Below are 25,276 nucleotides of genomic sequence, written 5' to 3' on the forward strand. Positions count from 1 at the left end.
ACAATAGCTAGAGACATGGAAGCAACCTAAATGTCCATCAACAGAGGAATGGATAAAAAAGATGTGGTACATAAATGCAATGGAATATTACTCAACCATAAAAAAGAACAAAATAATGCCATTTGCAGCAATATGGATGGACCTAGAGATTATCACACTAAGTGAAGTCAGACAGAAAAAGACAAATATATGGTATCACTCATATGCGGAATCTATTTCTTTAAATGATATAAATGAACTTATTTGCAAACTAGAAACAGACTTACAGATATCAAAACAAATGTATGGTAACCAAGGGGTAAATATGGGGGGTGGAGAATAAATCAGGAGCTTGAGATTAACATACACACACAGCTATAGAGAGGATAGAAAACCAACAAGGACCTGCCTACTGTATAGCACAAGGAACTCTACTCAATACTCTGTGATAACTATATGAGAAAAGAATCTGATAAAAAATGAATATATGTATGTGTATAATTAGTCACTTTGCTGTACAACTGAAGCACAATATTTTAAATCAACTATGTCAGTAAAAATTTAAAAAAAAAAACAGACAAAAAGAGTGGATACAGATGTGACATACATATATACAATGAAATACTGCTCAGCCATTAAAAAGAGTGAAGTCCTGCCGTTTGCAAGAACACACATGGCCTTAAACAGTATCATGCTAAGTGAAATAAGTCAGACAGAGAAAGGCAAATACATATAATTTCACTTATACATGAAATCTGAAAAAAACAAGCAAACATAACAAATAGAAACAAAGTCATAGATACAGAGAACAATAGGGGGTTGCCAGAGGGGAGGGGGCCGGGGGAGGAGAGCAGTGAAGGAGATTAAGAGGTACAGATTTCCTGTTATAAAATAAATGAGCCATGGGTATGAAATGTACAGTTCAGGGAATATAGTCAACAATTACATGATAACTTTGTATGGTGACAGCTGGTAACTAGACTTATCGTGGTGATCATTTTAAAATGTATAGAAATATCAAATCACTATGTTATATACCAGGAACTAATATACAATACTGTAGGTTCAATACATTAATAGTTCAAAAACAAACAAGCTTATAGAAAAAGAGATCAGATTTGTGGCTACCAGGGGCAGGGAGTATGGGGAGAAGGACTGGATGAGGACAGTCAAAAGGTATAAACTCCAGTTCGAAGATGAATAAATACTAGAGATGTAATGTACAACATGATGAATATAATTAACACCATTCTATGTTACATATGAAAGAGAAAAGAGTAAATGCTAAGAGTTCTCATCACAAGGAAAAACATTTTTTTCTATTTCTTTAAATTTGTATCTGCACAGATAATGGCTGTTCACTAAACTTGTGGTAATCATTTCATGATTTATGTAGGTCAAATCATTATGCAGTATACTTTAAACTTACACAGTGTGCTGTGCTTAGTCACTCAGTCATGTCCAACTCTTTGAGACCCCATGGACAGTAGCCCACCAGGTTCCTCTGTCCATGGGATTCTCCAGGCAAGAATACTGGAATGGGTTGCCATGCCCTCCTCCAGGGGATCTTCCCAACCCAGGGATCGAACCCAGGTCTCCCTCATTGCAAGCAAATTCTTTACCATCTGAGCCACCAGGGAAGCCGATACTTTAAACTTACACAGTGCTATGTCAATTATTTCAATAACACTGGGGAAAAAAAGTCTGAGAAATGTCACAGCCAAGAACCTGAGGAGACATGATGACTAAATGTAATGTGGTATCTCTGCAACAGAAAAGGACATTGGATAAATTCTAAGTAAATTTAATGAAGTATGAGCTTCAGTTGGTTAAAAAAAAAAAAAAAAAAAACCAAGTAAGATGACATTGTTCTATCAAATGGCTCAATAGCACATTTGAACTGGCAAAAGAATCAGTAAACCTCATGATAAATCAATAGAGATTTTGCATTTAAAATAACAGAAAAAAGAACAAAGAAAAATAAACAGAGCCTCAGAGAAATGTGAGACACACCATTAAGAGTACTAACATATACATAAAGGGAGTATTAGAAGGAGAGAAGAAAAAGAGGAGCATAAGAAATATTAAAAGAAATAATAGCTGAAAAGTTGCCAAATTTATTGAAATCATTAATTTACCATATAGGAAATTCAGTGAAGTTCTAGTAGGATAAAGGCAAAGAGATCCACAAAAGACACATCACACTTCCTGGAGGTCTTCCATGGAGGTCCAGTGAATAAGAATCCTCCTGCTAATGCAGGCAGGGGACACGGATTCAATCCAATGCCTGGTCCAGGAAGATTGCACATGCCGTGCAGCAACTAAGCCCAGGCACCACCATTACTGAGCACTTGCACTGCAAATACTGAAGCCTGCCATGCACCTAGAGCCTGTGCTGCGCAACAAGAGAACCACTGCAATGACAAGCCCATGCACGGCAAAAAGGAGCAGCCCTGCTCACTACAACCAGAGGCACGCAGCAACCAAGTCCCAGTGCAACCAACAAATAAACCATTTCTAAAAGACACATCATGCTAAAATGCTAAAGCCAAAAGCAAGGAGAAAATCTTGAAAGTAGAAAAGAAAATCAACTCATCACTTACAGAGGATGAAAATCTTTAACACTCAAGCATTACAGGGTTGGGTGTGAGGTAAGCCGCTCTCCGCGGTGCTGACACAGCAAGGTGGCTCGGAATGGTGGCTCCCAAAAGCGAGTCTACTTGCTGGTTTGGTCCATAAGAAATTTTTCACTCATCTGCAATGAAATGAGAAAAATAAGCATAGTACATGAAGTTTTTCATAAAGTTAATTCTACTCAATATAAATGACTATTCTACATTTGTGTCCAACTTCTGATGTTAAAATATTATTCTGCTAAACAGTGGCAATAATAATAATATTGGTAGTTTTAAGGTCTTTATATTGTCAACAATATAATGCTGACAGTCCTTTGTTGGTATCCCTATTTTTTCTGTGAATATTTTTTTACTTTTTTTTTTAATTGAAGTATGTGAGTCTCAGTGAACTCCGGGAGTTGGTGATGGACAGGGAGGCCTGGCATACTGCGATTCATGGGGTCGCAAAGAGTCGGACACGACTGAGCGACTGATCTGATCTGATCTGATAGTTGATTTACAATGTGGTGTTAGTTACAAGTGTACAGTAAAGTGAATCAGGATATCCCTATTTAAATTTTACCAGTTTATAAAATCCAAAAGTCTGAAAGCCAACTCCTTTGGGATGCTATTGTATAGCTGGGAAGTACAGGGAGCCATGCGCCCCCTTCTCAGCCCTCCATGCTTTATTTATAATGAGGTTTGAATTGTAGAGTAGTTAAAGTAGGAACCGATTTTTAAATAGGCCATGGGTGACCACTGCAATCCCTACAGAGCTACAGAGACAAGATCCCCCATTTACCAGCAAACTGTGGGAATTGCTCCACACCCACTTACAAAGGACTATGTGTGACTGACTGTAGCATAAAAAAATAAATAAATAAAACTTTCACTAAGAGGTTAGACTATGGCCTTGCTCAAGCTTGGCAGTATTTCATAGCATGGATCCTTGAGTCAGATAGACATGAGTTCAAACCTGGGTTCTCCCATCATTAGCAGTGAGACCTAACCTCTTGCGCCTCAGTTTTCCCAACAATAAAGCAGAGCAAATAACAGTAACTTTTGTGAGGATTAAATAGAAATGCAGATAAATTATCTAGTATATAGTAAGCAGTCAATAAATTTTTGCCATAATAATTTGTTGTTACTGCCCACCATAGTGTAAAGCCTATAGTAGAATATTAGGTCTCTCTTCCCCCTCCCCCCCTCCTTTTCCCAGTAATAAAACAGGCAATGCCTGACTTTATCCCCAGGTCTCAATTCTCTGTAGATCTGTGTTACATGTAGCTGTCTATCCTCTATGCACTGAAAGTTAACTATAAAAATGCCCTTTTAAAACAAAAATATATATACATCACAAAATCTATTTTAAATTATTATCTAACATTTACTAAGCTCTATTTGCCAGGTACTATTTACCAAGCACTTTTCGTGAATTATCTCTTTAAAACCTTATCACAATGCCAAGAGCTAAATCTGATTGATATCCATATTGACAAATGAGGAAACTAAAGCTAGGAGAAGGCACAAAAACACCACATCCACTTTGTCTGATGCCACACAACCAGTAATGGGCAAAAGAAAACACAGACCTTCATCTGTCTGGTTCTAAGGCCCTTGTAGGGCTTTCCCTGGTGGCTCAGTGGCAAAGAATCTGCCTGCCAGAGCAGGAGATGCAGGTTCAACACCGAGTCAGAAGATCCCCAAGAGAAGGAAATGGCAACCCACTCCAGCATTCTTGCCTGGGAAATCCCATGGACAGAGGAGCCTGGCAGGCTACAGGCCATGGGGTCACAAGAGTTGGACACAACCTAGCTACCTAACAACAACAAAGCCCTTCTTCCTCACCCCTGTGCACTATGGCCTCCCTTTGGCTCCTAGTTTCCTCTCCTTCACACTAAATATATCTAGGGGTATGGACCTAAATATTCCCATTTTATGGACAGATTGAGGCTGAGAGAGAAGCTAGCACCACCCAAGTACTCTCACCAGAGCTCAGAATTGAGGACCTTTTCCTGCCTCATTTCTGCAGGTGCCCATCAGTATAAGTACGGTAAGAACCGAGCTGAGGAGGATGCCAGGAGGTACCTGGTAGAAAAAGAGAAGCTGGAGAAAGAGAAAGAGACAATCCGGACAGAGCTGATGGCGCTGCGGCAGGAAAAGAGGGAACTAAAGGAAGCCATTCGGAACAACCCAGGTATCTATGGGGTGTGGCCCTGAGCATATGAGGGGCTCACACTTGAGCCTTGACACCTCTCCTAGTACTAGCCACCTGGCTTCTTACCAGGAACAGGTAGGTTTCTCCTCCCCTTTCTACTCCTCCTCACCACCACCACCATCACCATCTCTCCTGACTAATGAAAGTGCCACTGATTGAGTAACTGTTTTTAGAGTGAGGGGATGAAAAAGTAACACAAATGTATATACTTAATGTGGTAAAATGAGATCTGATTTTAGAAAATTTAAAACATGAAAAACAGAGTGTGCTTTAGAATCAAGGAAGAGATATCATTTTGAACCTCACATTAACTCATTATTCACAGCTATGTACTAAGGACCCAAATGTGTGAAACATTGGTCCAGGTGCTGAGCGTAATAGACAGTGACACTTCACCAGTATCCCCTTCTGAAACCCAGGACCATGACCTCGGCAGGCCCTGTATACCCTGGGCTCCTCTACGCCCCACTTTCTGCCATTTTTCTGTTGAATTCTCTCTATAGCTGCAGTTCAGCACACTTTCAGACTGAGGTTTCTAAACATGTTGCAGGGAACTGGAAGTCCTATCCTTATATAAAATATGTTCAAGGTCACATAGCCCCATGAGAATCTGATGGAACCTATGGACCCTTTCCTAAGGGAGAAAACCCCCACAAATCACAATGTTGCAAATAATTTCAGGACCTCAAGTGCACCCAGAGCCACAGATTGCCTAGGAATTCACAAACCTCAGACTGAGAACTTCTGGCTTAATGACTTGTTCTATGTGGTTAGGAACCAGAATCAATGGGAAGGAGACACATGAAGACAGTTTGGTTTCAATATAAAGAACTTTCTAAGAGTCAGAACTAGAGTCTGAAGCAGGTTGACTTGACTGTCCAACTTGTCCTGCTCAATTGTTTTCTATAGCATATAACTTTTTAACAGATTACTTATTGTATTTATATTGTTCTCTCTCTCACACACATACATATAAACACACAATTATAAGTTCAATAGGGCAAAGATCTTTCCCTGTTTTGTTCACTAATATATCTCAAGGGCATAGAACACGGCCTGGTACCTAACAAGCACTCAATATTTACTGAATGAATGAATAAAGAGAATCACCATTACCAGAAAACCCTCCAGTGCAACCTCTTTCAGGGCAAACAATGGAACTAATTTTTAAACCTATTAAGATGCAACACACCTCCTGACACAAGCAAACTCCTAACACAGGTTTGTTGGCTTAAACTGAATAAGCAGCAAAATCCTAGCAAGGTCTTGTGATCAGTGTAAAGCCCTGTGTTGATTCTTGGTTACAAGTCAGAAAACTTACCGGCTTAGAAATGAAAAGAAAAACATAACTGGAAACTTAAGTGATCAGGTATAGCAAAGTCCAGGAACTTAAATGATGTCACCAGGAAGCATATTCTAATTCTTGCTTCTGCCTTTCCCTACTTTGGTTTCATTCTCTGTCCCTCATGGTAGTATAAAGGCTTCACAACTCTAGCCCTCACACAGTCCATGCAACCACTCCAGAAGAGAGGCTCCTCTTCCCAATGGGCCCCATAAGCACCTTAGGATTCACTTTAACCACTGTGACCAGAAAATGAGATACAATTATGGAACAGGTCTAAGTTATATGCCAATCTCCTGAACTGGAAGTGAGGTCAACCCCATTCAATCTATAGGGAAAGAGAGGGGAATGGGGAAATGGATAGTGGGCAGATAAAGATCACAAAACCCAGCACGGAGCTAGAACTGCAGGTCCCAAGTCCATTCCTTAACCAGAAGTAAGGCTAGAAAGGCCCTCTGGGAAGGCACGTTACGGCCTGTGGGGCTGCCAAACTCCCTGATGTTTCTGGCCAGGCTCAGCTATTTCTCATAGATGTCTTTGGACACAGGGGCAAAGTTAAAGGCTCTTGAAGAGGCTCTGGCCACCCTCGAAGCTCAGTGTCGGGCAAAGGAGGAGCACCGGATCGACCTGGAGCTGCGGCTGGTGACTGTGAAGGAGCGCTTGCAGCAGTCCCTGGCAGGGGGCCCAGCCCTGGGGCTCTCCGTCAACAGCAAGATCAAGAGTGGGGTGAGCTGCTCCTTAATCCCCTCACGTGCTACAGGCTTTCGTGATCGTTCTTTGAGGGGTAGGAGCTATCCTTATTTACAAATGAGAAAGCTAAAACCCTGAGAGGGAACATGTCATAAGTGGTACACCTATGAAGGGGACTCTTTGGAGCAAGTTCTCCGGCCTGTGTTCTCTCCACTGAAGCACCATTATTTGACTTTTTATCCTGAATGTAATCTTAGAAGTGGCCTTGGGGTTACTGATAATATACTATATTGAATAAGAAGAAACTTGTATTGATAAATTACCACAGGCTAGTGCAGCATCTTAACCTGTACGATTTCACACAATCTTCATAGCAATCCAATGAGGCAATATTGTGTATTCACCCTATCTGACAGACAAGGAAACTAAGGTTCAGATGTCAAAGTACATGCTCAAGGTCACTCAGCTAAATGGGAGTTCAGTTCAGTTCAGTCGCTCAGTCGTGTCCCACTCTTTGCGACCCCATGAATCGCAGCACGCCAGGCCTCCCTGTCCATCACAAACTCCCAGAGTTCACTCAGACGCATGTCCATCAAGTCAGTGATGCCACCCAGCCATCTCATCCTCTGTCGTCCCCTTCTCCTCCTGCCCCCAATCCCTCCCAGCATCAGAGTCTTTTCCAATGAGTCAACTCTTTGCATGAGGTGGCCAAAGGACTGGAGTTTCAGCTTCAGCATCATTCCTTCCAAAGAAATCCCAGGGCTGATCTCCTTCAGAATGGACTGGTTGGATCTCCTTGCTGTCCAAGGGACTCTCAAGAGTCTTCTCCAACACCACAGTTCAAAAGCATCAATTCTTCGGCGCTCAGCCTTCTTCACAGTCCAACTCTCACATCCATACATGACCACAGGAAAAACCATAGCCTTGACTAGATGGACCTTTGTTGGCAAAGTAATGTCTCTGCTTTTGAATATGCTATATAGGATGGACATAACTTTCCTTCCAAGGAGTAAGTGTCTTATAATTTCATGGCTGCAGTCACCATCTGCAGTGATTTTGGAGCCCCAAAAAATAAAGTCTGACACTGTTTCCACTGTTTCCCCATCTATTTCCCATGAAGTGATGGGACCGGATGCCATGATCTTAGTTTTCTGAATGTTGAGCTTTAAGCCAACTTTTTCACTCTCTTCTTTCACTTTCATCAAGAGGCTTTTGAGTTCCTCTTCACTTTCTGCCATAAGGGTGGTGTCTTCTGCATATCTGAGGTTATTGATATTTCTCCCGGCAATCTTGATTCCAGCTTGTGCTTCTTCCAGCCCAGCGCTTCTCATGATGTACTCTGCATAGAAGTTAAATAAGCAGGGTGACAATATACAACCTTGACGTACTCCTTTTCCTATTTGGAACCAGTCTGTTGTTCCATGTCCAGTTCTCACTGTTGCTTCCTGACTTGCATACAGATTTTTCAAGAGGCAGGTCAGGTGGTCTGGTATTCCCATCTCTTTCAGAATTTTCCAGTTTATTGTGATCCACACAGTCAAGGCTTTGGCATAGTCAATAAAGCAGAAATAGATGTTTTTCTGGAACTCTCTTGCTTTTTCCATGATCCAGCGGATGTTGGCAATTTGATCTATGGTTCCTCTGCCTTTTCTAAAACAAGCTTGAACATCAGGAAGTTCACGATTCACATATTGCTGAAGCCTGGCTTGGAGAATTTTGAGCATTACTTTACTAGCATGTGAGATGAGTGCAATTGTGCGGTAGTTTGAGCATTCTTTACAGGATCCCAAACCCAGGAAGTCTGACTCCAGAGGCTTGCTTTAGCCATTGGTACAGGCCCCCTCCTGGGATCCCCTGTGTACCAGGCCCTATCCTCAGGGCTTTGCATCCATTGCCTCTAATGCTCCCAGCAACCCTCATGCTGAATGGGATTTCTTCAGGGCCCTCAGTCTGTATCGGTGTCTCAACCCCAGCACGACTACTAGTAATTTTGTATAGGCCCTGTCATGTGCATGTAGGATGTTTAGTAGCATCCCCAGCCTCTACCCATGTGATGCCAGGAGTTCCATGCCCAGTTATGGCAACCAAAAATGTCTCCAGAAATTGCCAAACATCCCCAGGAAGGACAAAACTGTCCCCATTTGGGAACCACTGGTCTAAATTACCAACAGTCCCATCTGTTATTCTGCTTCATGGCACTTAGCCACAGTTTGTATGTACATATATACATCTGAAAAATAGTAGAAGTGCAATAAATGCTTGTCAAATTAATAAATGTTTATACCTGCTTTTAGACAAGGAAACAGTATTCCTATTGTCATCCAAGGTCAGGCCACACCTCATGACTCAGAAGCCAGAGCAGTTTCTTCTACTCCTACACTTCCTCTCCATGGGGTCATTTCCAACCTCATTTACAGAAAAGCTCAGAGGGACAAAACAATTTCCGAGAATCACAGAGGACTGGTGGAGGAGTAGAAGTGGTTCCCTCATCCCAGATGCTTCCTCCCACCAGCATGCCCTGACATTCACATTCCACAGAGCTTTTCCCTCCACTTTTGATCCTTATGATGGCCTTTGGACAAAGTTTTCTCTAAATTCCCTACAGGCTTAACTATTGGTATGTTACATTCAAGGAACTACATCCAGCAAGATACTAAGCAATCACCTGAAAATTTTAAGGAATAAAGGCAGTGTAAAAAACGTGAAGGAATGCAGAAGAGAGGTTAAGAGACAGGACTGTGGGATTTAAATCCCAGCTGTCTCACTCACCAGCTTTATGGCCTTGAGCAGTGACTTTACCTTCTCATTTTCCTTATCTGTAAAATGTAACAATATAATAAGCATCTGCTTTAAATACTGAAAAAGCTAAATGAACTATGACAATTTATGCAATGTCTGGTGCACAGTGAGGATTCAGATATTTTAACTTTAGTAATTTTAGTCATTTAATCATAAATTTATTCCAAGGCCCTCAGGTATTTTGCACCCCTTACCCTGTTTGATGCTGACATATTTGGACAATGTCTTCTACTGGCATTCTTTGAAGGGCAGGCTGTGTGAGTACTACACTTCACCAGTGTAACTATGTCTTGTCATCAACAGGAAACTGCAAATAAACCCCAGAACAATGTCCCAGAGCAACCTCTCCCTGTCAATTGTGTTTCCGAGTTACGGAAGAGGAGCCCATCCATCATAAACTCCAATCAAGGAAGGGTGCTACAAAAAGCCAAGGTACCATGACACTTTGGCTAATCAAAATTCAGAGACCCGGAAGCTTCCTTTCTATAGAACCTCACCAAGAACAAAAAAAAACAGCTAGTGAGAAAGACAGAGATTTGCCAATATATCCATGCAGTAAAACTCAAACTCTGCTCAGAAAGCAAGACCCTCAAATCTCCTTTGGAAGCTATTTACTCTCTTAATACATAATTCTACCAAGCTTTGGTTTCTGAACCTACAGTATGTCTTGAGACAAGAAAGGCCCTGTTTAATAGGTGAGGAAACTGAGTAAAGGGACTTGCCCAGGGTTACGCAGGGCATCACCGAGAAAGCTGGGATGCAAACCCATCTCTTCCAGCTCCCAGTCAACAGCTCACTCCATGAGATTGGAGTGAAACTTGGGGCCAGCTGTGTTCCAGAACTTTTTGAATTTTAGAAAGGTAATGTGGTGCATATACTATATATGATGAAAAACCCCAAGTTCTCAGGAGGTACTCTGTAAGCAAACATGTTGATAATTCTATAGCAAGACACAAACATTCACAGCACATTATATAAACAGACTTCAAACAACCTCATATCAGGTCAGGCCAGGCCACTGAATCTGTGCCAAAACACTTGAAAAAGATTCTGGTCTCAGAGCTGTCTGGTTTCAAAATTGAAGATAAGAAAGTGTGGACCTGAAAACAAATACCTGAGCATTAGGACAGGAGATAAGAGAAGTAACCAGCCCAAGGCCAGACCACCTAGACAAGACATCAGCAAACTTTTTCGGGAAAGGGCCAGACAGTAAATATTTGATGCTCTGTGGACCACACGGTCTCTTTCACAACCACTCACCTCTGCCATCATAGTAGGAAAGTAGTCATAGACAATATGTAAAGAAGTGGCTGACATGTCAGTGACCTAATAAAACTTTGTTTATGGACACAACTTTGAATATCACATAAATTTCAGGTGTCATGGAAAAAAATTTTTTTGAAATATTAAAATCTGAATACCATTCTTAGCTGATGGGTCATACAAAAATATGTAGTGAGCCAGATTTGATCCATGAGCCAGAGTTTGCTTCTCCTTGATCCTTATGGGCCACTGGATGAACTCTGGATTTTATTCTAACATAATGGAAAGTCATTGGCAAATCTGGACCAAGGAATTCTGGGGTATGAATTACATTTTTAAAAGACCATTCTGGCTACTATGTTGAAAATGGATGGGGGGATAGAGAGATCAGTTAGGAGAATTCTGACGAGAGATTAGAAAAGTTTAGTGGAGGTGATAGGAAGTAGCTGGTTTTGGAGGTAGAGAAGAAGGACTTGCTGCTGAGGATGTGGAGGATACGGAAAAGAAAGAAATCAAGGATGTTTTTACCTTCTTTTCATCCTGCAAGTTACATCTGAATATTCAACAAACCGATTTTTTTTTCCTGTTTTTCTGTTATTCAGGAATGGGAAATGAAGAAGACCTAGAAAAAAGATGAGGATTTCATCCAAAGGAAATAACACCTTGTCCATCCAAGGCGAAGCCTTTTCACAAGGAGACATCAGAAGACTGGAAGTAGCCCAAACTCTCTGGCCATCCCAAAGACCTTTATTGTCTGCATGATTATAGGGTATACGGGAAGAAAAGAAGTAGAAAAGGGAAATAGAGGGCATCCTTATAACTTTACAGAGGGTGGAAATGGGGGCGGAGGGAGACAGAAATCTCTACAGTTGTAAGGTTTTGTTGAATGTCTTTGCCTTCCTCTCTGAAGAAGAAAAATGGAAGCACATGTGAATAAGCCATTCCATCCCCTTCTCAGCATCCCATTCCCAGTCCATAGGAAAAAGGAAGGTCTTGAGGCATCAGTGGTGCAGTACAGAGAGATGGGATTTGATCATCTGACAACACCTGTGCCAAATGGATTCACACTGGGCTTTACTGACAATCTCTAGGCAAAACAGGCTGAAAAATCAATACCATTATCCCTATTCGCATGAAGTGAACAAAAACTACAGAGATTATGCAAATTCTACAATCATTCCTCATGACACAGATTCTAGAATCCCAGATTTGAGTGTTTTCAAATCAGAGATCTGGCACAGAGGAGTTTAGCAGGCCAAGAAGTTCAGCAGCTGACATATTTTAAGCTCACAGTGCTACTCAGAAGCACAGGTCTCTAATGTCCACAGAATGTTGCAGGCACTGTAAGGTGGGATCATTTGCTATCAATGAAGTTCCCTACATAATGTATACGGCACTCAGGCTCTGGGAGCTATGATTACTATGATCAGATATCCAGGTGATACTCTTTATGTCTTTAACCTTACTTCGCACTTGGAGACCCACCATCCACCCTTTCAACCCTACTATCAAGTAAACCTATCACAGAAAACCAAGAGGATGGTGGCTCATTTATGCCACAGGGGTGCTAAACCGTTTATAAACATTTGATATGTTTATAGAAGAGCAGGGACCTCAAGTCCCAGGTAGTCTTCTAACTGTGCCATTCACTACTTTATCAACACTGTAGGCCCATTACAGGCCTTCACCACCTTTCCCTCCAATAAAGATAAAAATCATTTAAATGCAAAAGCTCAAAGGTTAACTCAAGGGGAAAGAAAGGAAATCCTAGAGAAGCCTCTGGACACTCTGGGCTGCACACACTTTACTTACCTAAGGCTTTACACACTTGAGCCTCACCCAAACTGTATCACCCTCTGAGGGAGCAGCAGACCAAAGCAAGTAAAATAACCTGATCAAAAGCACCCAGCTGTCAGTGGCAGAATATGAGGCTTAGGGCTGATAAGCCTGAATCCAGACAAGGCTGCTTGAGCTCTGCCTCTGCCATTTACCAGCTGTGACTTTGACCTCTGATTGTTTTACCTGTGAAAACCATGTTAACAATGCTACTCTTCTCCCAAGACTACTGGGGGGATTCAATGAGATAACACACAGGAAGCATCTTGCACACTGTCCAAGAAATAGGAAAGGTTCAGCCATAGTGGTTATTAGCTAGATAAGAAACACCTGACTCAAATTTTGCGTCCTTTCCACTAAAGAAATGACTTTCACATGGTTTTAACAACCATTAAAGGCTAAAAGGTAACCAATCCATAATTGACATCTTTCATCCAAATTCCACCTGAGTGTCTTCAATGACAATGGAGCTCACATAAACTGCACTGCCAATGTTCTTCCTTAAAATATAGATCCTGGAATGGCACCCAGCAATTCAACTGTGTATGTGATGTGTGTCACATTCTTTCCTACAGTTATTTTTAGTTATTTTGAGTGCCTTTTCCCACCAATAGATCTTGGCTCTTTGAAGGGGTTACCCTACAAAATTAATAATTAACATTTACTGAGCACTCACCATGCATCAGGCACTGTTAGCGATGACTGGCTTACAAGACATACAACCCGTGCAGTCACAGAGGGCCCCATGCCTAGCAGGGCTCTGTGCTTGGTTTATTGCTCTGTTACCCACTCAGTAATCTTGAGCAAAGGGCTCCACACTTTACTTTTGCCTTTTATGTAGCCAAAGCTGATGCTAATTACTTCTCTAGGTATTTTCCCTTTAATCTTCACCAAAACCCTGTGAGATAGGTTCTGTTATCCCAGTTTTCACAGTTCAGGAAATGGAAGCCCAGAAAAGTTAGGTAATTTATTCAAGTCCACATTTAAGAAGTGGTGGAGTCGGCATTTGAATACATGGAGTCTGACCCTAGAATCCCCCTCCTCTTGGTTCCAAGGTTCTACTTCACTCATGTCCTCCCTCCTTCGCAGTGCAGCATTCAGAAGCACACAAGCACCTAATGAGTGGATGCAGCACACCTGGTGTAACTTAGCTACCAGACGCTTTAACAAAATGGCTACAGCGTGGATGCCACTTCTGGTTTGGTTGTTTTTTCAAAGGGTAGGGCCATGGTTCTAAGGTGGACTTGAAGCTCCATCCTCCCCAGTATTGCAAAGCGTTTAGATTATCAGATTTCTAGTATCATTGTATCCTCAGTGGGGGTCCTTGAGCAGGTTCACCAACCTCTCTGAGCCTGTTTTCTCCTATGTAAGAGAATCATGATCATTCCTTAACCCATGTTTTCCTAAGGTCAAAAGGAAACAGAAGGTTGCTGATTATAACACATTTGAGCCAGGCCTTGGATAGAATATAAGGAGACTCCAGCTTTCTCTTTATGAAACTCACAAACAAGCAGAGAAAAACTATGACTCAAATAGCTACAGTACGAACGAGCCACGCTAAGGTGAAGATTCAGAAGAAGGCACACTCCTCCTTCCTTAAAAAACTTTTTTGACGTTAAGGATTATCCAGTAACTAGTCTGGCAACTCCAAGTATCCACAACTCACAACCTGTCAATTTTCCATACTAAATCTCTCTAAAATTCATCCATTTCTTCCCATCTCCACTGACACCATCCAACTTCATTAATTCATTTAACAAATACTAGAACATCTACCGGAGAAGGAAATAGCAACCCACTCCAGTATTCTTGCCTAGAGAATCCTGTGGACAAAGGGGCCTGGTGGGCTGCTGTCAACAGGGTCGCACAGAGTCAGACACGACTGAAGCAACTTTGCATGCATGCACTGGAGAAGGAAATGGCAACCCACTCCAGTATTCTTGCCTGGAGAATCCCAAGGTCAGAGGAGCCTGGTGGGGTCGCACAGAGTGAGATACGACTGAAGTGACTTAGCGAGCTGCTGCTAAGTCACTTCAGTCGTATCTCACTCTGTGTGACCCCATAGACGGGAGCCCATCAGGCTCCCCTGCCCCTGTACTAGATGTCAGAAATCACAGCTGTGAACAAAGGCAGACACTCTCATGAAGCTTACACTAAAAACAAAAACAAACTGCTGGATATACCTAAAATAGTAGTTATTTTAGATAAGGTGGTTACAAACGTCTCTCTGGTGAGGTAATCCCAGGACAGGACACACCCCTTCCCTGCATGGACCCGTCCAACAGCTCGTTTCCCCACTTCTTAGACCCAATCTCCTCCACACTACGGTCAGTGGCCCCTTAAACTCGTAATGGCACTGTAACATTCAAGTTCTTTAGACAAAAAGATTTTGAACAACTACACTAGGGCACTGTTCCACTGTTTATTAAATATGAACAGACCAAAAAGAAAAAATAAAATCTCTGCCCTAATGGAGTGTACCCATTAGTGAGGAGAAATTAAAAAATACACATTTCGAATCACAGTAAGTCGAGGGGGGAGGGGGAACTGACGAAAAAGACTTTGCAGATGCTGTTTCTTTCTACCTGAACCATTTGCCTTCTCTTTTCATTTACTCGTTACTCCGCTTTCAGTTCAAACGTTATTTCCCCTGGGAAAACGCCCCACACTAGGTCATATCGTATTCTAGGGTTCCACAACGCCAAGCCCCTCGCGTTTAAATAAGGGTCATATTTTGACCTCATATGGTGTTTGCACCTTGTGTAAAACCTCATGTAAGCTCCTTGAGGGCACAAGTGTTACTCCCTGTGGTCGCCGCGTATTCCGCGCCTAGCACTGAACCTACTCCCTTGCCACAGGAAACCAACCTACCCGCGGAACACGCCAGGGACCGGAAGAGTTGCGTTGCTTAAAGACCGGGTAGGGAATTGCACAGGAGCAACCAACAAGTGGCGTTCCCATCCGGGGCCCTAAGAGAAAAAAGCCCGCGAAGGCTGCTGGGAAGCGTGGTTTTTGAAGCGAACGTAGCTCGTCATTTGGGGCAAGTGCGCACGCGCTGCTTCCGTAAGCCGAGGTGGGAACATGGCCGCCAGGCTCCTGTGGGCGGTCCGTCGGCGGATGCAGCCCCTGGCCGCCCATGCCGCGTCCGAGGGCAGGTAAGCGAGGCAGGTGGGGATTGGGAACTTGAGGACAATGAGGGACGAGCGATCTGAAGGGGCAGTTTGGGGCTGGAGGACGCGGGGACCTCTCTAGCCTCTCGGCTTCTACAACTGGGCGCTCACGGCCCCATCTTGCAGAGCGGGAAACTGAGGTTCACAGCCGCGCCTCCTTGTCTGGCCGACGTACGTTGGCAGATCCGAGGTCACGCCCTCGGAGGTGGGAATTGTTCTTCCGACTGAACTGGGGACGTGCCTTTCCCTCCCCTTTCTCCAGCTTTGGCGCTTACAGGTGACGGGATTCTTTCCTAGCACCCTGTATGAACATAATGGGGAACCAATATCTGAGCTTCACTTTTCCTGTAAGTAAAAGGAGGGCGTTGGACTTTGCCAGACGGCCCTTCCACCTGCCTTAAGGAGTTTAAGTTCTGGTTGCTGCTTTTATCATTGCAGCAGCTTTTTTTGATCACTTATCTTGCCGATTGCAGAACTATGGGTAGTTCTTTTTATTCTCCCGTTTAATTGGGGGAAACTGTGGTTTAGAAATTTTGAGTAATGTCTCCAAACTTTAAATACCCATGAAGTGGTGGAATTCAGACTGAAAACCAGTCAGGGCTGTAGAATCGGCCCTTTTAATTAGTGACCAATGTTCGTTATTCTCAGGGACGATTCCCTGTTGACAGTTTCTTTACCAGAAAAAATAAAAATTGCTGAGTAGGGGGATGGGTAAGGTTGGATCTCTGAAAAGTAAATTACGGTGAAATTCAAAAATTTTGCATAACTATTTGTCCCCTTTTTACCATAACACACCTGACCCAGCACTAGGATGAGAGGTTGAATTCTGGGTTTCAAGCTTTTTTCCCCTAATCTTTTTGGCAGTTTTTGGTGTAGGGAAGTGATCGGGAGCAAAATGGTTCCTTCTAATAAAATTTTTCCCCACTCCAGTTCTGAAAGAGTAGCAATTGAATGAATCCACCACAACTTCCCTCTTTCTCATGATTTGGGCCCTAGCCATGTTCCCTTCAACTGGCCCTGAGGATATTTTGACCTATTTTTAATTGGATAAATGTTGTTTTTTAGGACTTTAGGAGGAAGGATCTATTTCACCCTGTTTGATGACCACATTTTCTGAACTAAAAATTGGTAATCATGTATAATTTGACATAAGATTATAATAACTGAATTCAGGACTAGCATGAAAGATAAAAAGTAATCTTGACCACACACTTAAACTGATGGTTCCTTCTTCCCTTTCTTGAACTAAACTCCTTTACCCCTACTAAGCGTTCATTTAGATTTCACCTTAGTGGCCACTCTAAAGTATATGCCAGTTTATATAAATAAACTATTTGTTTTTAAGACCTTTTGCACCCACAGATTTTCTTGATGGTTTTACTTCAAGTTAAATTATGAGGACCCAGGAGGTGTAATGGAAACTTCCTTGAACAGGGGGTTCAAAACTGCTGCAATCCAAAATCTACAAACCCCTATTCTAAAATGTTTATGTAAACTGAACTACATATCTATATGATCTATTTCATTCACCTGTTCACAGTCCACAACATATAGTAAATGTTTTGTAAGTTTTTGGTTGATTTGATTTTACATGGTAATTTCCCAACTCATTTTCTCCTAATGCAAATTCTCTTCTATAAAAGCCTTTTACTTAGAGCTTGTAAAAGCATTACAAGCTTTTTTTTCTTGTATATCAAGAAAGCTTTAGAATTCTAGGCCTTACTCCAATTTGATAAGGTACCTTTACTGGGGTTAATTTTCCCCATTTATAAAATGAGAGACTGAACCTGAACTGTATGGCTTTTTGTTTTGAATTCTTGCTTCTGGCATTGTTCTGCTGGTTCTAGGTACTATAATTTGGTGTTCTCTTGCTGACTTTTGTATCCCCACTTCCAGCTATTTCTACTGCCTGATGCTCAGTATCCTGATTCAACAGTATACTAACAATGTGATCTTGAGCAAGGCATAAGCCTCTCTGAACTTTGGTTTTCTCGTCTATAAAGTAGGAATGATAATAGTATTTATCTCACATATTGTGAGATGAAAAGATGATTTAATAAAATCTTGTCAACTGTATCTGGCACTTCACAAGCACATTATAAGTGTTTGTGGTGTTATTGAAACTGAAAGCACTTTGTCTAGAGAGAGTCAATCTGGGAAGCATTCCAGTCTCTGAACTTTGTTGTAACTTTGGCTGTTTGTCATGGCTAGGGGATGGCTGCATCCTTTCAGCACTGCCACTCAGAGAACTGCTGGTGAAGACTGCAATTCTGAGGACCCCCCTGATGAACTGGGACCCTCTCTTGCAGAACGAGCCTTAAAGCTAAAAGCTGTTAAACTGGAGAAGGAAGTCCAAGATTTAACAGTAGGTAGATTTTATATTATCTGTTCATATCGTCTGAAATATATATCATATTTTCTATTATCTGTTTATGTTACCTGTAGTCACATCTCTCTGGCTTAAATATTCACATAAAGTTTTTTAAGTTAGTTTTTTAAACTGTTTCCTCTAATTAGCTCTTTACTCCCTCTTGTTAGATATACTGAGCAAAATAATCTGTAGTAGTTCAAAAACATTGCCGACTACGGATACTCATCTTTGTTCAGTTTCCTGGTGTGTCACAGTACTTAGATATCTGATATTTTGGTAGTTTCAACGGAGGTACAATCCCTGGCATGTAGTAGACACTCAATAAATATTTGTTGAATTAATGTGGTCATTTATCATTTTATTCTGCCAATCAGACTCTATCTGGCTTAATGTGCCAGTACTGTACTGACAGATTTTGAGAAATAGAGTAATTCCAAAGCAGGACCACCCAGAAAGGGCAATGAGGTTAGAAAGTATGTCTTACGAGAATAATGAAAGGAACCAGGGATTATAAGAATGAAAGAAAAAAACACTAAAGAGGCTAAATAATTGCCTTCAAATAGATGACATATGTTTTTTAATACATATTTATTGGCTGTGCTGGGTCTTAGTTGCAGCATGTGGGTTCTAGTTCCCTGACCAGGAATCGAACCTGGGTCCCTTGCATTGGGAGCATGGAGTCTTAACCACTGAACCATCAAGGAAGTCCCAAGATGACATATTTTAAAAACTTACTCTTGGTTGTCCTAGAGTTTCAGTTCAACAAAAGAAAGTTGGAGGGTGGCAGTGTTGGGTGAAGACTTCAGAAAAAGCTTTTTCTGAAGATAATGAGCTTGAAAACAGTTGTTACGGATTCAAACTGCAGCCTAAATGACAGCCTATCAGAACTGTTGTAAACAGAGATTGCTTCTCTGGGAATTTGGAGTAGCTGATACAAGATTCCTATACAACTCCTAATGTTTTTGCTTGTTTGTTTTAATAAAAATCTATACCAAGGGTAAAATTTGTAAAATAAGCAAAAAGTTTCTTTTCTACCAATAAGCATTTGTTTTCTCATCATTTGACTTTGCTTCTGATGCTCAGGTGAGATACCAGAGAGCTGTAGCTGACAGTGAAAATATAAGAAGGCGAACCCAGAGATGTGTAGAAGATGCCAAGATATTTGGTGAGAGATTTATTAATAATAAAAATATTTTTTAGTTTAAGGGCACTTACTAGCAGTTCTGCACACTGAACTTAGCAAAAAATACATCTGGGTCCTTAACCAACCTGTACTGTACCCTTCCTCTATTCCATAGGCTTTCTGCGCTGCTTATTGGGAATGTTGGAAAATGAACCATTTGCTGAAATAATGTTTGCCTTTATTTTCACCAGACTTTTGTTATTTTTCAAGCATGTACAGTTTTTCTAGTGCCTGTACAGGCAATTCTGTTTAACTCTTTAATGAACAAGTGAAGTGAATCATTAAGATGTTCAGAAAAGGATCCAAAGAAAATACTAAAATTTGCTTCATCTTAGCAAAACTGGTCTATATCCAGAATGTAATAATTAACTATTAATTACCAGACAACTTTCACAACTAGAGACAAAAATCATTTGTGTTACTGTCAGTGTTCTACAGCTTGCTCAGTTACAACTCGGAGGCTCTCAGACCACATGGAATCAGATAACCCTGATGGCTGTGCTAGATCAATCTGTTTTTTCACTGATGGCGTTGAATCATCTTCTTGGTTCATTTCAAAGTCTCTCAGAAATCTTTTCCTAAATGCACCACATCTTGTTCCAAATCTGTTCATGAAACTGTTAATTGAATAACAGAGATTCAAGGGTAAAAGGCAATCTGTGATGACTTGCTATACTCACAATTTAATATGGAGCATTATACTTTTACTGCACATAGAATGGAGTGCCCGAGGAGCCCTTGGATACTATTTAGTCCAGTCTCCTCTTACAGGCAAGCTAGAAAAAGTTATTTGATGTCAGATGTAGATATGAATCCACTGATCCCTGATCCCTAATCTATTTTTCTTTCCCTTGTATCACTCATACTCCTTCCTGTTCTCTGGATTTTATCTGCTATTCATACACGAGATTCACTCCATTCGTGTCCCATCCAACGCCGTTCCTTTGGCTTAGCCTTCTGATTCTCATTCAGTGCTTTAGATACCATGTTTTAAGACTCTGAATAAATACTAACCCTGAAATTGTATTCCTAAATAACTCAGTACTGACCCCCAAATGTGTTTCTGATATATCATCCAAGTTTTAGTCGCATATTTCCAACTATCAGGGCTCAGCAAACTGCAGCCTTTCCATCCAGACAGTACATACCTGGGAAGTCTCTCCTCTGTCATTATCTCTCTTATTGGCTGTGTGTTTTGATACAGGGCCTTAAACTTGTCCCTGGGTTAAAACTAGATCAACAAAGTCCTTTGCCCCTCACCAGCTCCTACCAGGGCTTTTGTGTTACCACACAAAAATGATATTCCTTCATTTCTATTAAGAAAAATGAAGAATGCTGCATTGAAAGTAATGAGATTTCTCAACAACTGAGTTCACTTTTATAAAGTTTATGTGACTCTAAAAAAATTAGACAAGCTTGGTGGCCTGTCTCCAGCGGACAGAACAGAGTGATTTCCTCACAAACAATAAGATATAACTTTGTAGCAGGCATTTAGAGACTTACCTCATCTATGGAGTATATTTCTTTCCTGTTCCTGTTTAGCTAATCCTCAAGAATAAACCACTCCTTTACTCCTCCTTAGTACAGTCTTGTCAACTCCTCTTTTATTATTCCCCCATCAATGAACGTCTTCTTCCTATTGAGAATGCATGCCTTAGCACAAATGAGACAGGCAGGAATTTTCAAAATATATGTAAAGGTGAGTTGTTCAGTCACTCAGTCACGTCCGACTCTTTGCACCCCATGGACTGCAGCATACCAGGCCTCCCTGTCCTTCACCCCATAGATAAAACAAGCATATAAAACTAAGTCAAGTTTTTAAAAAGACACGTTTCTGAACCTTTTGTACATAGTCTTACCTAGTTCTTGGGTTCTAACGATCTTCCCCATCTCTTAAGCGGCTTCCTAGATGTATGTGTTTTAAGAGAAATGTTGGCTCATCAGTTTGGTTGCGAGGGTAATCACTGGTGATGATCCTCGAATCCCATGTGGCAATCTTTGCATTTCCTGGGGTACCTAGTATACCAGCCACCTCTTTGAGCCTTCCCCAAACTCTGCTCTCAAGAACAGTGATTTCCTCACAAACAGTAAGAGTGTCTGGTTTCTCTGTAGGAATTCAGAGTTTCTGTAAGGATTTGGTGGAGGTCGCAGACATTTTGGAGAAGACTACAGAGTGTATTTCTGAAGAAACAGAGCCTGCGGACCAGAAGCTCACTCTGGAGAAGATCTTCCGAGGATTGTCACTTTTAGAAGCAAAGCTGAAAAGTGTGTTCGCCAAACACGGCCTGGAGAAGATGACACCCATCGGTGACAAATATGACCCTCATGAGCATGAACTCATTTGTCACGTGCCAGCTGGTGTTGGGGTGCAGCCTGGCACCGTGGCATTCGTAAGGCAAGATGGCTACAAGCTTCATGGCCGCACCATTAGACTTGCCCAGGTGGAAGTGGCAGTAGAGTCTCAGAGAAGACTATGAATGGGCCCAGAGGAACTGCATGTTCTCCCAGAGTGCAGTCACCTGTGATTCCTTTATTTATTAAACTAGGTTCGTATTGTACATGAGGTACTTCATGTGATCTGTTTTGGATTTAGTCATATTGGCTTTATTTCTGAGATACTCTTGATTTAATGTGACCTGTTTGGTCTCATCAGAAGTCTTGCCATTGGGCATTTGAACAATGTGACAAGTGTTCCTGTGGCCTTATCAAAATGTGTTGAAGAAAATTATTTTAAAATTGGTACTCTGATGACTTTCAATCCAAAATCTTTTTTAAAGGTGGAAATGAGTTGTATGTTTATGTGTTTTCAACTAAACGTTCATTTCTGGTCCCTATAACAGAAATTGAATACGATCTTGAATTTGGTGGGAAGAGGAGGTGGTAGGGATTGGTTTAACATTTGGGTACTGAAATGATAAAGCTTTATAGCTGTATGAATTTAAATCATTTGGATTGATTTTTATGCACATAGATTTTCAGAGCCTACTGTTTTCATTTTATTTTTCTTCTAACCGTCTTTTGTCCTTATAGTTTCTGCCAGGTGGACTTCATATTCACACTCATTTCCCTTTTCAAATCCCATTTACCAAGGCTAAGGCCCCAGGAAAGACTTGGAAGACAGAGACTGGCAAGAAATCAAGATACCAGGTCCCTTGCAAGCAAGTCTGGCCAAGAAACCTTGTGCTTTCCTTACTGAGTTGTCTTCAAATTATTTTCAGCCTCCCTGGGTGTATAATCATTTCAGGGAAATTGAGGCAGCGCCAACAGCTAATGACCTAAACTGGTCTATGCAAGTAGTTTACCACAATTTCTCTTTCCACTGGCCCTTAAATCCTCTGCCACTTTGTCAGATTTATCTTGTGATCCATGATTAGATTATGTAGGGAGGCGGTCAGGACCAAAAAATGTTAGGTTCTTATGATTCCTCATTTCATTTAGTTATAATGGGCTTGGAGTTTTTGTTTTGGGGTTTTTTTGGGGGGGGGGGTACTCACAATTCACTACCTCTCTTACATTAACTAGCTTTATATCCTAGTTTTTTTATCTGTCTTATGTCACATGTAAACATTTAGCTCCCCTTTTATGTACTGACCTCCTAGAGGTAATGAGCCTATGTGTATATTTTTTATTTCAGTCTTATAGATAGTGTTCTATAAAAAATTTATTCAGTAAATGAGTTAGTGAATGAATGATGTATATATCAATCGAACATTAGAAAGGAGGTCTTTATAGATATTTTAATGTTAGAAGCCGCCTTAATGATCTAATCTCACCCTTTCAGTTTCTTCAGACTATGTGTGAAAACAGTCTTTTTAGGACTGGACTCAAAGAAAAAAAACAAATCTCTAAAACTAGTAAACTAAATTTCAGTGAGAACTTAAGTAAGAAACAACTAGATATTAACTTCAGTGTTTAAGATTCAACAGTTCTATAATGAACATGCAAATATACCCCCAACAGACAATTAACTGTTGTTAGGTTTAGGTTTAAGTTACTTTCCCATAAAATAAATCCATTTCTTCTAGAATCTATGACCCCATTCTGTGGGGTGGTGAAACAGCCTCTTAGACATCATAGATAGTTCAGCACACGACACAGATGCATCCTCAAAACCATCCCCTAATGGGTACTACCACCTCCACCAGATTAGACACTTTAAAAAACAAATGCATACTTCTAAGATGCAAACAAGACTGGTGGTGAGATTTTAAAACCAGAACCTCTTGGCATTCCACTAAGTACATCCTGTAAATGTAATGAGCAGTCAGATTTCACAATGGGAATTTGTCTCTTCTCTTTTGCCTTCATTCCTTTGAGAATGACAAATAGTGACAATAAGAAAGTGAGGCAATTATGATTTTCCATTTGTTCTTGGATCACTAGCTATTCATTACAAATGAATTAGAATAACCATAATTTTAGGTGTGGAATGTTCTGATTACTTGAAGAGTTTTTCAGTATTCTTTGCAACCTCCTGTTTTAGCAAGTAGATTGAGAATAATTTTAGATTCTTCTATTATTCAGTAGTTTTGCAGAGTTAAAAGTATAAATTTAGAAGCTGGAGCTGTAACAGAATCTCAAAAAGTGGAAAGGCTTTCAGGAGCTAGCACAGCATAACAGAGCATATGCTTAGTAAGCATCAACTTGAACATAATTCCCAGCCTAGTCACTTCACTCTTCTGAGCCTGCTTCCATGTTTGTAAAATAGTTACAATTCTCAAACTATTACGAGGATTAAATGAAATGTGCAAATTGCCTATTACAGTAGGCCCTCGAATATTTATTTTTATTGCTTTTTATACACATTGTTTTTTGTTTGTTTTCATAGTTGCCTAAAGTCTAGGGGAAGGGGAAGACTGGTGCTTGACTATAAAAAAATAATTGTAAGTTAATCAGTCACAGTGAATTATTTTCCTTTCAACTTCTGTTTTTTGTGTGTGTCTGTTTAAACTATACTGAGGAAGTGTACATTTTTAGACTGGAGAAATAAGGTGGTCTCGGCTCTCTTATTTTCATCTTGATGGTAAAGTAAAAAGATACTGTTGGCATGTAGATGATATGTGTAAGGAAGCTTTGGCTTATGTGAAGAGGGACCTTGGTGTCTTAGTACTTAGATTTTATGAATCTTTGGTGGATTTTCCTTACCACTATAAAAGAATCATTCAGTTTGTACTGACATAAGTTACGTGGTGCTCTTTCATGGCAAAGGATTTAATAAATGAAGAAACATCCTTAAACACTAAAGCAAAATCAGAGAAGACAAAGGTGAAATATAATCTTCAGAAACGTTAATAAAACCTTAATTGAAATTACTGCGTTTCATGTATTTACTGTCTGCCAGAATCATACTGTGTATTGACATGGTCACTTCACTGATTGCTGACCGACCTGTTGACGCTCAGTGGAGGGAACTTGGGGTCTCACAGCTGCCCAGGCCAGTGGATGCAGTGCAGTCATTTTGCCTTGGTGTTGAAGTCTTGTCTGTTTTTTTACCTCCTTGACTTGCTTCCTTCTAATTTCTATGTATTTCTTCAATCTAGACTCCTATTTATTTCTGCCTTTCTGTCTGGCACTGCCTTATATTCTTGTGCCTGCTTCTTGGTTCTAATCATCTTACCTGCTTTAATCATTTTACTCGAACTGCAGAACTTCTGACCATCCTCTCAATCCAATTACTGGCATGTGGCTGCCTGCTTCCACGTGCTCTTCCCAACCTTTGCCTAGCCTTGTCTTTACCTCTGCTTCTCCACTGGCTTCCACATACCCAGCCTCCTGGCTAAGTGCCCCTCTTTGTAGCCAGCCTTTTCTGT

At 41.0% G+C, this 25,276-nt stretch overlaps 2 protein-coding genes, 1 long non-coding RNA gene and 1 other non-coding gene across 19 annotated transcripts in view; 2 read left to right on the forward strand and 2 right to left on the reverse strand.

Moving 5' to 3' along the window:
• The window catches only part of AFAP1L1 (actin filament associated protein 1 like 1), a 76,337-nt gene extending 63,056 nt beyond the window's left edge, over positions 1-13,281 (forward strand). For 2 of the 3 annotated variants that reach the window (XM_024994081.2, XM_059888067.1), the window contains 4 exons: positions 4,627-4,791; positions 6,702-6,880; positions 9,947-10,075; positions 11,509-13,281. In XM_024994081.2, coding sequence (XP_024849849.1) covers positions 4,627-4,791; positions 6,702-6,880; positions 9,947-10,075; positions 11,509-11,532 — 497 coding nt within the window. In that variant the 3' untranslated portion in view covers positions 11,533-13,281. The remainder of the gene's footprint in view (positions 1-4,626; positions 4,792-6,701; positions 6,881-9,946; positions 10,076-11,508) is intronic. The other variant, NM_001100334.2, reaches the window with a different exon arrangement.
• LOC101903540 (uncharacterized) overlaps positions 1-15,812 on the reverse strand; it is a 119,158-nt gene extending 103,346 nt beyond the window's left edge. For 7 of the 14 annotated variants that reach the window (XR_001500698.3, XR_001500696.3, XR_001500699.3 and 4 more), the window contains exons 1-2: positions 15,614-15,810; positions 2,583-2,734 (exon numbers count right to left, since the gene is read on the reverse strand). This is a non-coding gene — a long non-coding RNA (uncharacterized lncRNA). Of the gene's footprint in view, positions 1-2,582; positions 2,735-11,434; positions 11,534-15,613 lie in introns of those variants that run through there. The other 7 variants (XR_009495295.1, XR_009495294.1, XR_009495297.1 and 4 more) reach the window with 6 other exon arrangements.
• On the forward strand, positions 15,805-24,775 carry GRPEL2 (GrpE like 2, mitochondrial). The gene is given in 4 exon segments (NM_001075674.1): positions 15,805-15,897; positions 18,124-18,277; positions 19,367-19,448; positions 21,579-24,775. Coding segments are annotated over 4 exon segments (675 nt in total). The 5' UTR covers positions 15,805-15,823; the 3' UTR covers positions 21,944-24,775.
• TRNAW-CCA (transfer RNA tryptophan (anticodon CCA)) lies at positions 18,915-18,987 on the reverse strand. The gene has a single exon. It is a non-coding gene; the product is annotated as a tRNA-Trp (tRNA).
• Positions 24,776-25,276: the final 501 nt, after the last annotated feature.

Source organism: Bos taurus, chromosome 7, assembly GCF_002263795.3.
Source record: "Bos taurus isolate L1 Dominette 01449 registration number 42190680 breed Hereford chromosome 7, ARS-UCD2.0, whole genome shotgun sequence".
NCBI lineage: Eukaryota > Metazoa > Chordata > Mammalia > Artiodactyla > Bovidae > Bos > Bos taurus.